Below are 12,706 nucleotides of genomic sequence, written 5' to 3' on the forward strand. Positions count from 1 at the left end.
GTTAAGGGTTCTCCAAGATGTCTCCAAGAATCTTAGCAAAGCTGAAACTGAATTTATGATGGCCTGCTGTTGGGTTGTGTGGAAAGCCAGGAGCAAATTCATCTTTGAAGGCAAGAAGATGAATCCTCTTACTTTCCTTGTAAAGGTAGAATCTGTAGTGGATGCTTAACAGAGAGTGGGATAACCAGGGATACACATGCGGACAATATGCTTAGCAAGAAAAAAGCACAATGGACTCCCCCTTCGATCCAAATGTTGAAGCTTAACGTTGATGCTGCAATTGATAGTGGCAAGCAAATGGCTGGACTGGGTGCAATTATCAGGGATTCAAATGGCAATAGTGTGGCTGCTGCTGTCAAAACGTCCCATTTCTGGAGGGATGTATTTCATGCAGAAGCTGAAGCTACGGACTGGGGCCTGCAGATGGCAGAGCAGGCAAACTTGAATTCATTAATTGTGCAGTCTGACCGTCAGGAAGTGGTAAGTTGGTTCTTTGCCTTACTCTGCACATAAATAGCAGTAAAACAATCCCATTTTTCTTTTTCTTTTTTTGAAAAGAAGATAAAACAACGTTATGTTGTTCTTTCTGTCAAACTTCTATCACCGTGCGACGTTCAGTGCTCTATTTTCTATCACAGTTCTGTAGTACAGAATAAAAAGACTTCCTTTCTTATTCTCTTTTCGGCTAATTTTGTGCTTCAACGCTGCTTTAGACAAATGTTTGGATCATTTTGAAAAAAAATAAAAAATAATAATAATAATTATGTACTTGTCTATTTTTGGACAGACATCAAACCTCTTTAGCCCATTGGATCAATCTCATATTCCATGAGGCCCATTACCCAATTAGTCGTGGGCCAACATAATCTATCTTGTCCAAAACCGAATCACCACCGTTGACTTCGTCCACCGAACTCGAGTTTTCTCGCCTTCGCTTTCTTGCAGAATCAAATCTGATCACAATCAAACAAATCCCTGAGCATTCTTTAACTAAACCCCTCAAATACTCATATTCACTTGACCGAATTCATCTTAATTTCTTCGACAAAATTTGATCTTTTTCAATTTTTTTTTTTTAAATTGCCGAAATGACCATTTGCATCAAATGAACTTTCATTAAAAAAGAGAAAAAAATCCTCCAAATTTCCATCTGGTAAGCAAATTTCAGTTCCTTTTTTAATTTTCTCAACTGGGTTTGTGATTTTTTTAAAAAAAATTTGTCTTTGTTTAAAGATGGGATTTTTTCCTGATGAAGTGATACAACAAATTCTTGCAAGATTGCCTGTTAAGTCTCTATTTAGGACCAAAACAGTGTGCAAACTTTGGAACAAATTGACTTCAGATAAGTATTTCATTCGGCTATACAATGAAGTGTCTTCTAAGAATCCAATGTTATTGGTGCAGATTTCGGACTTAATAGAATCGAAAGGTGTTATTTGTGTTGATAATTGGAGGGGAGTTACTGAAATTTCCTTAGATTTTTTACATGATAGAGTTAAGGTTAGAGCTTCATGTAATGGCTTGTTGTGTTGCTCTAGTATTCCTGAAATGGGTGTTTATTATGTTTGTAATCCCATGACTAGAGAATGGAAGTTGCTTCCTAAGAGTAGAGAAAGGCCTGTAACTAGATTCTATCCTGATGGTGAGGCCACTTTAGTTGGTCTGGCTTGTGATTTAGCCAAAAATAAGTATAATGTTGTGTTAGCTGGCTATCACCGCGCATTTGGGCACAGACCCGATGGTACTTTCAAATGTTTGGTATTTGATTCGGAGTCAAATAGATGGAGGAAGTTTGTGTCTGTTCAAGATTATTATCAGTTCTCTATCATGAACAGAAATCAAGTTGTGTTTGTTAATGGGGCTCTTCATTGGTTGACAGATAGTTGTTCTTTTATACTTGCGTTAGATCTGGAGGGTGATGTTTGGAGGAAGATTTCATTGCGGGAAAAAGTTGGATCTGAAAGTAGGTCTTATTTGTTGGAATGTGATGGGTGTTTGTCGGTTATTGAAATCTCGGATGTGTGGATGGAAACTTGGGTGTTGAAAGATTACTATAGAGATGAATGGCATTTGGTGGACAAAGTGAGTCTTAGATGTATTAAGGGTATGGTGCCAAGCATTTTTCCTATAAGTCAGACTCGAGAATATGTGTTCCTGGCCACTCATAAGCAGGTGCTGGTTTATCATCGGAATGGTAGACTCTGGAAGGAAATGTACTCTGTGAAGTACGGCTCTACTCTCCCATTGTGGTTCTCTGCTCATGCATTCCGGAGCACAATATTATCTTGTAATTAAGGTTTGTCGACATAAAAGAGAACTGCACATAAATTTCTTACTTGTGGTATTATTTATTTGGTAATTTTCTCTTGTGATTTTACATGTTCTGAAAATAAGATGAAATGAAATGAAATTATACTTGTACATATGAAGCTTACTATTTTAATGCTATAGTGACTAATTTTTTCTTCTATGGAATATTTGTTGATAAAGTTTGATATCACATTGCAATTTTAGTGTTGTGTAGTAGGGTCTACATCACTTTGTGCCAATAAGTTGAGGTTGTGGCAACAAAAAATTCATCACTTTTTAAGATGGATATATATTAAAGATCTTTTCAAATCTATGCAACTTACTGCAACCTGATACTTATGGTCTGAGAAAAACTTCAGTTCGTGTAAGAAGTATCCCTTTTCCAGAAAGTAGAACTTTCCAGTAATTGTTGTATTTAAGCTAATATCTAGCACATGTCATGTATAATAATATCACAGCTTATTGTTCTGGTTAGAAGCAGTCAGGTGGCGAACCTTTCATGTGGTTCCAAGTAAACAATATTTCACGTTTTGATTGCCAGAACGTAGTTTTGTTGCATATTGCATACAAATTGGTTTGTTGATGATTTCTTCGATAAAGGTATTCAGTATACTGCTGTCAAGTGATACCTCTGCAGTCTCCAGTTCTCATAATTTTGAAGCCAAATTATGGGTGATATGTTTGCTATCTCAAATGGCTTTCTCTGTTGATCAAAATCTTTATATCTCAAATAGCTTTACCTGTTGATCAAATGTCTTTATTGCACCGATACACATTTAAACTAAACTACAGCATGTTTGAAAGTTCTAAACTATTGTGAAAGCGTAGAAGCTAATTTTTCACTTTGTTGTCGATGCTTATTAATCATGCACTTGTATAAATAGTGTATCCATTCAAAGATTCAACAGCCGTGGATTAAAATGGAACAATAGCTCAATCCGAAGCATGCCCCAAGTTAGGGACTAGTTGAAGTTACTTTTGTAATATGATTAACCTACTCCTCCATGTACTATCCATTATGGTATATACTTTAAAATAAGAATGACTACAATCTAGCGACATTTGGTAAGGCGCCCCTCCCTTCACTTTTCATGAAGAACTTCAATGCTGCGTTTACTCGTGGAGCTGATATGAATTGATGAATATGAACGGGGAATGAGAATGTTTACTTGAATGGAAATGAAAACGGAGTAAAAGTAAAAAAAAAAAAACAAAATTTACCCTATTTAAATATAATAATAATAATTATTATCGTTATTATAACAACAAACAACCACAAGTCTTGGATTTAATAAAAGTTATGAAATAATAATTTCATAATTATTATTATTATCTGTTGAACTTTTATTTAATAATGAACTTTATACGTATGCTAAAACCTTTACGTACGGGCTCCAGTCCTGCCCCAGGTGAAACTCACTTCCGAGATTGATTTTCTTTTGTTTTTGTGCTCAAGTGGACCATCTTCACAATAACAAAGTAAAAGTTTGGCTTCGTTCTTTGAATTGGACTGGGTCTGGAAGCCCAATTTTTAAGTTCTCAGACAAACTATATGTTTAGTTTGAGCTTATTAATAGGGAGGGGTTCACTCAATGCAGTTGGCATTTCACTAAATGTGGCTCATGCATTTATAGTAGCATAAAATCTTATGCATTGCATGAACTTTATGTGTCACCACTCTCGGTGGCGGATCCAGCATTTAAATTAAGGGAGACTTAGTTTTTTTTTTTTTTATACTTTATTTAGGATTTTTTTAATATTTATTTGAATACATTTAAAAGAAAAATTAATGATGCAGAAGGGATTGAAGTCTTTCCTGGACCTTAGTTAAGTTTACTCATAACCACTCTAAACTCTAACCATACTTATAAGTTACTAATTTAAGTTAAGATGTGTAACTTTATAATCTTTGATATATATTATTTTTTAGAATATTTATTTAGATACGATTTAAATTGATTTTTTTTATAATACAATACAATTTTTGGAATGGATATTTGCATGAAACGAACGCATGTCAACTTTTAGCATTGATTCAAAAAGTCGTTAAATGGTTGGATTTAATTTATTTTGAAAAATTGAAATGAACCCATAAGGGCTTGCACTAAACCGAGCGGCCGAGCCCGAGCCATGTTCTATTTACGCAGATGCTAATGAAATCAATTTTAAAAAATTTTGACCTCTTAAAATTATAACAACATGCCAATCTGCTTTGTACACGTATTCGGGAGCGTATGTGATTAGCAATCGGCAGCACAAGGCATTCCAACGCATGGTTAGAGATAGTGGAATCCAAATGGCCAAACAGGTCCTAACAAGAAGAAAACAATACAGCTTCGATTAGAGCTTCGTATGTGTGTGTCTGTTTTTCTGCCTTCGCCGGTCCCTATTTTAGACAATTTTTTTTTTTTTTTTCAAAAAGTTAAATTTCACGACTTTTTTGACTCCATCAGTCCATCTTCCTCTTTCAACATCTCCAGTGAATAAATTATTAAGAAGGAAAAAAAAACCAAAAAATTAGTCTGGAAACAGCAACAAAATCACTTTTTTTTTTTTGTTTTTGTTTTTTAAATCCTCCGTTTGGGGGTTTGTAAGTTATTTCTCTTATTGCTCATCTCCGTATCTCAAAGTGGCAACAGTTAAATTTGCTTAAGGTATGTCCTGTACAATAATTATTTAAATTTGTTATTATTTTATCATCTGTGCAAAAATTATAACTTTTTTTTTTCATTTGTCAAAAGTTAATTCCTATCACATTAGTATAAGAATGCAGCGAAGTCGATTACTCTGGTTATTATCAAATTTTTTAGGTTTAGTTCCCTATTGGATTCGCTTGACTTTGTCACTTTGGTTAGTTTATGTGTTGCAATTGTTTAATTGTATCTTAAGGTTTTTATAGTCAAATCCTAGTGTTGGAGTTTCGTTTTATGCTAAATATTTGATGGGAAAGTAAATTTTAGCCTCAGTTTTTGAGTCTTGAGCACCTGCTTGCGTGGGTTGTATTTATTTATTTATTTATTTTTGCTGGCTTGAGTTACTGAGGTTGAGTTTGGATATTATAGCATCAGCTTACATACATATGCTCTATAGTAACAAAAGTTGGGTGTGCTTACCTTGCTAAGAACTTTAGCTTGTGTTGAGGTTGACCCGAGTTTGTGGTGCGTGTCTTGATTTAAGAATGGAAGTGGATCTTTTTGTCTGTGATTTTTTCGGGCTTAAATGAGCATTGAACTGAATACTATATGGCAGACATACAATTTTTTGACATCTTGTTACATTGTGCTGTTCCAGGAATAGTTGAACAGTTCATTTTAATGTTTGTGGTCCAAAAGAGATTGTTTTCAGAGTGGGGCATTCTGATCCATTTGATAAAACAGTTGGAGAATAATAATTCTAGAAATGCTTCTTAGTTTTCTGCAAAAACTGCTGCCATTTTGCTTTTGTGAATTTTGGTCTTGTGTCGGTGCTTCTTCCACAGTTAGGTTAATTGCTTTTTCTTTTATCTTTTTATGTGGTTTCAATTTTTCCTGGCTTGTTGGTGCATTCTTTCATCAAGTGAAATTCCACTGGGAGCCTTGGCACGAGGCATGCACTGGTTATGCAAATTTGCTTGTTGCATTATCTTGCGTTAAGCATCTCCATAAAATAGACATGCTGACTATTCGATTTCTGTTAACAGGTTGAATGCTTTTTGAGAAGAAAAGACCCATTTATCCTGTGCAATCCATCTTGCATGGCATGGCTCCAATGATGGATTAGAGTGGATAAGTTTCTTGTTAACTTTAAAGGATTAGTGATATTTATCATTCTATGGCTCGGAAGGGTAATCAACAGAAAAATGGTGTGGATCGCCATACATCAAGTCACAGAAAAAAGGGCTCAAACTCAGGGTCTGCTGTCCCTGGTATGACAGGACAAGGAAGAGATGGCAAGGTAAAGGTTTTTCCTGGAGATGAACTTCCAAATGGTAGCCATTCACGAATTCCTTCAGCGGACAGTTCAAGTAATGATCATCATGCAGGAGATGAGAGTATAAGGAAGAACAATGCTGAGGCATCTCCGAGGAGAGAGAAGCAAGGAACAGACACAAAGCAGGATCTTGGGCAATCGGTTTCTTCGGAGACTTCGGAGACCATTGCAGGGGATTCAACCGATAATATTTCTTCAAGGGAAACCTGTGGTGTAAGAATAGAAAATGCTCGCCGTGGTCGTAAACACCGAAAAACTGGTCTGGGCTGGTCACTAAACAGAGTGCATCTTAAAAATATGATGGAGAAGGTAAAGCTTTCTGTTAATGTAGTGGTTAGAAGCTTAAGGGTATATGTAGTGCCCACCTTGAAGGCTGCAATCGAGTTGCTTGAGAGGCAGAGTCCAATGCTAATGACCAACATATATAATGCTCATGATTATGTTTCAAGGAAGGTTCAGCAAGTTTATCCTGTTGCTTTGAACCATCTAGGACATTTTGCAAAAATAATGCTCCTTCTATCAATGCTATGGTTGGACTGTACCATTAGGGGCATTGATTCCTTTATGCGGATGGGCACAACATCATTTTTTTCAGTCATATGGTGCAGCATTCTCTCAGTAATTGCTATGGTTGGGATGTTCAAGTTTCTTATGGTCTTGGTAAGCCCTGATTATGCCTCATGTTGCCACTCAATAGAGGGTTTCTAATGATTAAATTCTTGGTAATTTAGTAGAAGTCATTTCTCATTAACTTACTTTCTCTTTTCTGTTTCTTAAATTTCACCTTATATAGTTAAGAAACAATACAATCATTTTGCAGCCTTTGGCTGCATTTTCTGTCTTTATGTGATTATGACTTGCAAGCATCCTACGTTTTTGTTGCAGTAAACAAGAAAATCTTTTATGTCTCATGGAAATTGAATGTGGTCTATGTGCTTTATATGTAGTTTCTGGGTCTAGTTGGGTATAAAAAGTGGTACCATTACAAGGATAGAGTCAAACTCTGTATGATGGTAAATGATCTATGTGATTGTGTGACAGAGACGTGGTTCATAGGGTGTGTTGGTAATTCGCTATTTTCCTGCTAGAATTGAATTCCCTGGAGCTTTGATATTGTGATTTTTTCTTTTTTCAAAGCTGTTAATATACTTGCATTCTTGTGCACAACCAAAATTTTTGTTATCTCAGGTTGTTGCTGCTTTGGTGGCTTTCTTTATCGGGTTTGCTCTTGCACTTGTTGTTGTTGCCTTATCTGGAACCATTCTCCTATGGCTTTATGGAAGTTTCTGGGCAACATTTTTTGTTATCTTCCTTGGAGGTGACGATTTTACCTTTTTTTGCATGAGGATCTTCTTGTGCTTTTGAATTTGTTTTCAGAACTAATGTGCGCTAATATTTCAGGTTTGGCTTTCAAGTTCACCCATGAGCGCCTTGCACTTTTTATTACTACTATGTACTCCATATATTGTGCTTGGACTTATGTTGGATGGCTCGGTTTGCTGTTGGTACTGAATTTATCTTTTGTCTCAAGTGATGCTCTCATATTCTTCTTAAAGAGTAAAGTAAATCAGCACAAAACTGATAGTTCCCCTGAGCAAACCTCTGGAATGCAAGCTGGACCAAGCTTTTCCAATGGTGAGCCTGTGCATCCTGCATTCTCTGATAATGTTCCTGGGTTATCAGCAGATCGTAGTCCTGGAGTGCCTTCAACCAGTGGGGATGACTCTGAGATGACATCTGAAGATGAAGTTGTTCGGTTATTGAATTGTACTGATCACTATTCTGCTTTGGGCTTGTCGCGGTTTGAGAACGTTGATGTGTCTATACTCAAGAGGGAATATAGAAAAAAGGTATGCTGTCTTAATCATTTTTGTTGTTTTGCCTACTTTGAGCATGATTCTTCTTAATCTCTCCTCTGCTTTATATCTGCAATATATGTCATTTTCTTAGAAGTTCTTAGGTCTTATTGATTTACAAATGTTTTGTTCATTACTAGTTATGTGTCATTTCTTTGCTAATTTACAAAATTCTTTTAATCCAAAATGGGAAAGAAGGAATAAGATTTTCACTTTTCCTAATAGATCCTTTCAAATTTTGTAGGCTATGCTGGTCCATCCTGATAAGAATATGGGTAATGAAAAGGCTGTTGAAGCTTTTAAAAAACTTCAGAATGCGTATGAGGTAATGTCTTTGGTTTCTACTGGGTTGTCATATGGAGGAATCTTTATTTTATGTTTTCATGATTTTTCTCTGATTTTGTGTTCAACTTTATTTCTCTAGGTTCTTTTTGATTCCTTTAAGCGAAAAGCATACGACGATGAGTTGAGGAGAGAAGAGCTGCTAGACTATTTCCGTAGATTCCAAAGTGCTTCTCAGAAGGTTTGGATATATGTATATGTGTGTGTGTGTGTGTGTGTGTGTGTGTAGATGCTGTTCTTTCCTAGTATTTTTTATCTTGTTGTTGACCTTGGACTTCGTTCAGCATTCTCTTCATGTTCTCCTAAGCCACTTACATGTTCGAGGAAGAATTGCCTACTAATTTGTACTCAATAGTCTGTCTAATTTTGTTGCCAAAAATATAGAGTGAAGTGGGACATTATATTTTGAACATAAAAATAATTGTGAATGTCCTCCATTGCTTGCCATTTGTGAGTGTTAAATTCTGTTTGCTTTTGCTTGTTCAAGGTAATTTTTATCAACTCTAGAATGCATCTAAGAGTTCTGGAATATTGTCTCCCAAAAAGGCAGTGGAGCAAAAGTATCATGGAGAATGTAGTTATCGGTTTTCTGATTGAAGTCTTTTAACTTTCTGCTATGTGCTTGGCACTTATTGAAATGAAAATCAAATCCTTTGGTCTTACTTGTGTTCTTATTTATTTGATTGCCCAGAATGGTAGGCATGGTTTCTTTGGCTCGGGATATGCACGGTCAGAGGCTGATTGCGACGATCCTTTTGGAGAATCAAGGCGAATTGCCTGCAAAAAGTGCAATAACTTTCATGTCTGGATAGAGACCAAGAAATCAAAGGCCAGTGCAAGATGGTGCCAGGTTTTCATTTTTGCTTTCTGCACTTATATGTGGTTTTAAGATATCAGGCATTAATGAATGTTGGTGCCGAGCATACTGGCATAGTGCAAGATATGATCCTGTAAAGGAGAGATTTTTGTACCTGGTGCTTATGATTTTCCCTCCAAATTTCCCTTTTGAAGGAATGCAATGATTATCATCAAGCAAAAGATGGAGATGGATGGGTTGAACAATCTTCCGAACCTCTCTTTTTCGGAATATTTCAGAAGGTAAGTACCTAATATAAACAAGGATACCTTGTAAAATAACTCAAAATTGGTGCCATGATTTTTACAAAAAATAGCATAATATTGAGATCTGATATTTGCCTTTTCTTTGATGTTCAGGTAGATGTTCCTTGTGCGTATGTTTGTGCCAATAGCAGAATTTACAATGCTACTGATTGGTATATTTGTCAGGTAAATCTGTTTCTTTTTAGCATCCTGAATCAATGTTTATCTCAAGTTGCCTGACATGAATCACGGATATACTCACAGATCACCGGACACCATACACTCGACTTTATCAGATTTTGACTACATCTAGGGCAGAGGGGTTAGTTTTTGGTGATTGCGGATTACATATTAAGGATTTGAGAGTGAACTAACCACTTGTATCGGGGTTGATGTAGATTGGATAGTTTCACTGTTGGAAGTTTTCACTAAATGCCTACATGTCCATTTCAAAACCTTCATTCATTTATGTGCGCAATGCATTATTGCTTCCCTTCGATTTTCTTTTCAGGGAATGAGATGTCCAGCCAATACTCACAAGCCAAGTTTTCATGTGAACACTAGTGTTACCTCCAAGCACAATACCAGCAAGGGAACAAGTTCAGGACAACGAGGAGGTCGGATGCCACCACCTAATTTGGAAGAAACAATGACTGAGGATGAATTCCTCGAGTGGTTACAGAACGCTGTGCAAGCCGGATTGTTTGACAATTTCAGTGGCAGCACCTCCACTGACAGCCCAACTGCCAAAGCTGGAAGCAGCTCAAAAAGCAGTGGCACAGCTGCTAATGGCGGCAGCAGCAACAACAAGAGAAAGAAAAAGGGGAAGAAGCAATGGTGATTCTTCTCATCTATTATGGTCCTCATGCTAGTAAAAGTCTACAAAACAGGGCTCTGAATCTGTTATAGGTCTTTTACTCTTTTATTAATTAAAATGCTGAGAAAAGCTTTAGCCTAGATTATAAAAATTTGTTTACATTTTCATCTTTCTTTTTAAATTCTCCGTTTTGACTTTGAAAATCAGATATGGAGCATTTCGCTTGAAAGATGGTCAGAAATTTGCTTGAAGGGTTCACTTGCACAAAGGCAGGATGCTGGATAAGAGTACATTTGCAGAAAAAAAGCATTTAATTTATAAAATGTACGTCAATTTGTCTGTTTAAATTTGTAAAATGAAATCAGAAACTTAAAAGTATAATCAAACATGTTACATTAAGAATTTGGAGACTTAGCATTATTCTTGCAAATAAAACAATTGGACTAATTGTGCAAACCTCAAGAGCACACTATCAGTTGACGAAATTCACTTTCAATTTCGTCCAAATCTCAACACCATTCCAAATTAATTTTAGTTTCAATTTCTTCTAGTGACACAAAACAATTCTATTAAACAATATATTGAAATTATTCACAGCAAAAAAAAAAAAAAAGAACTATACCAAAAATAGGCTGACTTGGTGGTGGGTGTTCGGTGTGCAGTGGCTTATGTTGATTATGTTTCGGGACTTCCAATGGTCACGACGGGTGGATCAAAGAATTTGGGAGTGTAGCTCCTAATTACAATTTGACAATATGAGAAATTAATCATAATTAATTTTAAAAAAAAATCCAAAAAGAAACTAAAAAAGACAGAAATTGAAGAAGGAGAGTTGTTGCAAAATTATGCAAAGAAGGAAGACTAGTATTAGACTATTAGTGAATAAGAAAGTTGAATGAGTGATCTAGAGTAATACATTAGGCAAATCTCACATCGACAAAGCACGTGATATCTATTAAGTTTATAAAAGTTGATCTACACACTAATTTACAAAACACGTTTTGAGGTATATGGATGCCTTAGAAACAAAACCATACGAGTCTTATTAAGGCTCATAGTAGACAATATCTTGTTAGGTCTGAGTTTGAGTCATGGCATGTGGTATCAAAACGACTCAGTGTGTCCTCTTGAACGATGGTGGGGTAAATCATAGTGAGGATACTAAGGCAACTGAATCCTCAGGGGGGGTACAGATACTGAGTTTATAAGGGTGATCCTCAGGAGGGGTAGAGATACTGAGTTTATAAGGGATAATCTGCAGTCTAACTAGCAATATGCATTTTAGGGGGGTTGAAGTGGACAATATCTTAACAGGTTTAGGTTAAACCATGACATCCAGAATTAAATTGCTTAGCAAATTCAAGCAACACCCTCACATCTCGGAATGGTAACTTCATGCTTTGGAACTAAATTGCTTAGAAAATTCTTCTAATCCCTAAATTTGGGTGAATGATTGATTCACGAGAAAATCAATTACAATTACTTTTTTAAAAAAGATAATAACTTTTTTATTTTTAACTAGTTAAATTTTACTTTAAAAAAAAATTAACCAGCTTGTAGTAACTGGTTAAATATAATTTAATTAAATATTTTTTGTTATATTATAATTATTATGAACGTTTGATCTAATTTCACAACATACAACAACTAAGAAAATTACGGTATCATAAAATTTTTGGGCATTGAGTTAGTCTAAACCTTAAACTGCCAAAGTATCAAATTCGGATTAATAAATCATTGCACGTTTAGCGGTTGAGCTTAGTTTTACTTAATTGAAGTGTTGTAAATCAAGTGTTACATAAACACGCACATCTTTATTTTTTTTAAAGAATACCATTGATTGGCCTTTCTTGGGCGTGAAATGAGTAACGAGCCCCCCTTATGTAGCTTTAAATAGAGGAAAAAGTTTAAAGCTACACAAACAAATACAGATTGAATTCATAAACAATGCTCTCTTCTCCACGTACTACTACGATCTTTTTGACAATTACATTTACATGCGAATGTGATTTTACGTTCTTTTGCTTATTTTCTTGTAATCGAATGACTGTGATACGAGATTTGGTTGGTTTTCTTGGTTAATTTTATATGTTTGTTGAAATTTTTTTATGCTTCTTGAGCCTTTCAAGATTAAACATTGTTTATGACTAATAAAATGCTCTTTTAATCGTTTTTTTTTTTGTTTTTTTAATGGGAAAATGGCGGCTAATTGGGATGCTGTAACTGTTACGCTGAACGGCATAGAAAAATCGATATGTTAGTAAGTTCGACGGTTTACAACTTGTAAACAATGTGATGGGACGAAGAGACG

The 12,706-nt window shown here is 35.6% G+C and overlaps 2 protein-coding genes across 4 annotated transcripts; both read left to right on the top strand.

Moving 5' to 3' along the window:
- Positions 1 to 935: 935 nt before the first annotated feature.
- LOC18031607 (F-box protein At5g49610) lies at positions 936 to 2,384 on the top strand. Its single transcript, XM_024183856.1, has one exon. The coding sequence runs from the start codon at positions 1,234 to 1,236 to the stop codon at positions 2,293 to 2,295; it is 1,062 nt and encodes a 353-aa protein (XP_024039624.1). The 5' UTR covers positions 936 to 1,233; the 3' UTR covers positions 2,296 to 2,384.
- Positions 2,385 to 4,525: 2,141 nt separating this feature from the next.
- On the top strand, positions 4,526 to 10,814 carry LOC18031583. Of its 3 annotated transcripts, none has more exons than XR_002904669.1 (11): positions 4,526 to 4,964; positions 5,990 to 6,939; positions 7,468 to 7,597; positions 7,681 to 8,129; positions 8,380 to 8,460; positions 8,560 to 8,658; positions 9,169 to 9,327; positions 9,489 to 9,575; positions 9,693 to 9,764; positions 10,090 to 10,487; positions 10,603 to 10,814. XR_002904669.1 is itself a non-coding variant. In XM_006419257.2 (11 exons), coding segments are annotated over exons 2-11 (2,223 nt in total). In that variant the 5' UTR covers positions 4,526 to 4,964; positions 5,990 to 6,120; the 3' UTR covers positions 10,604 to 10,814. The 3 variants fall into 3 exon arrangements, 2 of the variants coding, with proteins under 2 accessions (XP_006419320.1, XP_006419318.1); XM_006419257.2 differs by having other exon boundaries at positions 10,090 to 10,415; XM_006419255.2 differs by lacking the exon at positions 10,603 to 10,814 and having other exon boundaries at positions 10,090 to 10,593.
- Positions 10,815 to 12,706: the final 1,892 nt, after the last annotated feature.

The sequence above is a fragment of the Citrus clementina genome, unplaced genomic scaffold (assembly GCF_000493195.1).
Source record: "Citrus clementina cultivar Clemenules unplaced genomic scaffold, Citrus_clementina_v1.0 scaffold_9, whole genome shotgun sequence".
Classification (NCBI taxonomy): Eukaryota; Viridiplantae; Streptophyta; class Magnoliopsida; order Sapindales; family Rutaceae; genus Citrus; species Citrus x clementina.

What these genes read in the sequence shown, in the direction of transcription:
- LOC18031583 (XM_006419255.2), top strand. Translation starts at nt 6,121, where the DNA reads ATGGCTCGGAAGGGTAATCAACAGAAAAATGGTGTGGATCGCCATACA. An exon ending in TCAAGTTTCTTATGGTCTTG is followed by an intron (nt 6,940 to 7,467) that starts GTAAGCCCTGAT and finishes TTGTTATCTCAG; the next exon opens with GTTGTTGCTGCTTTGGTGGC. An exon ending in TCCAAAGTGCTTCTCAGAAG is followed by an intron (nt 8,659 to 9,168) that starts GTTTGGATATAT and finishes TTGATTGCCCAG; the next exon opens with AATGGTAGGCATGGTTTCTT.
- LOC18031607 (XM_024183856.1), top strand. Translation starts at nt 1,234, where the DNA reads ATGGGATTTTTTCCTGATGAAGTGATACAACAAATTCTTGCAAGATTG.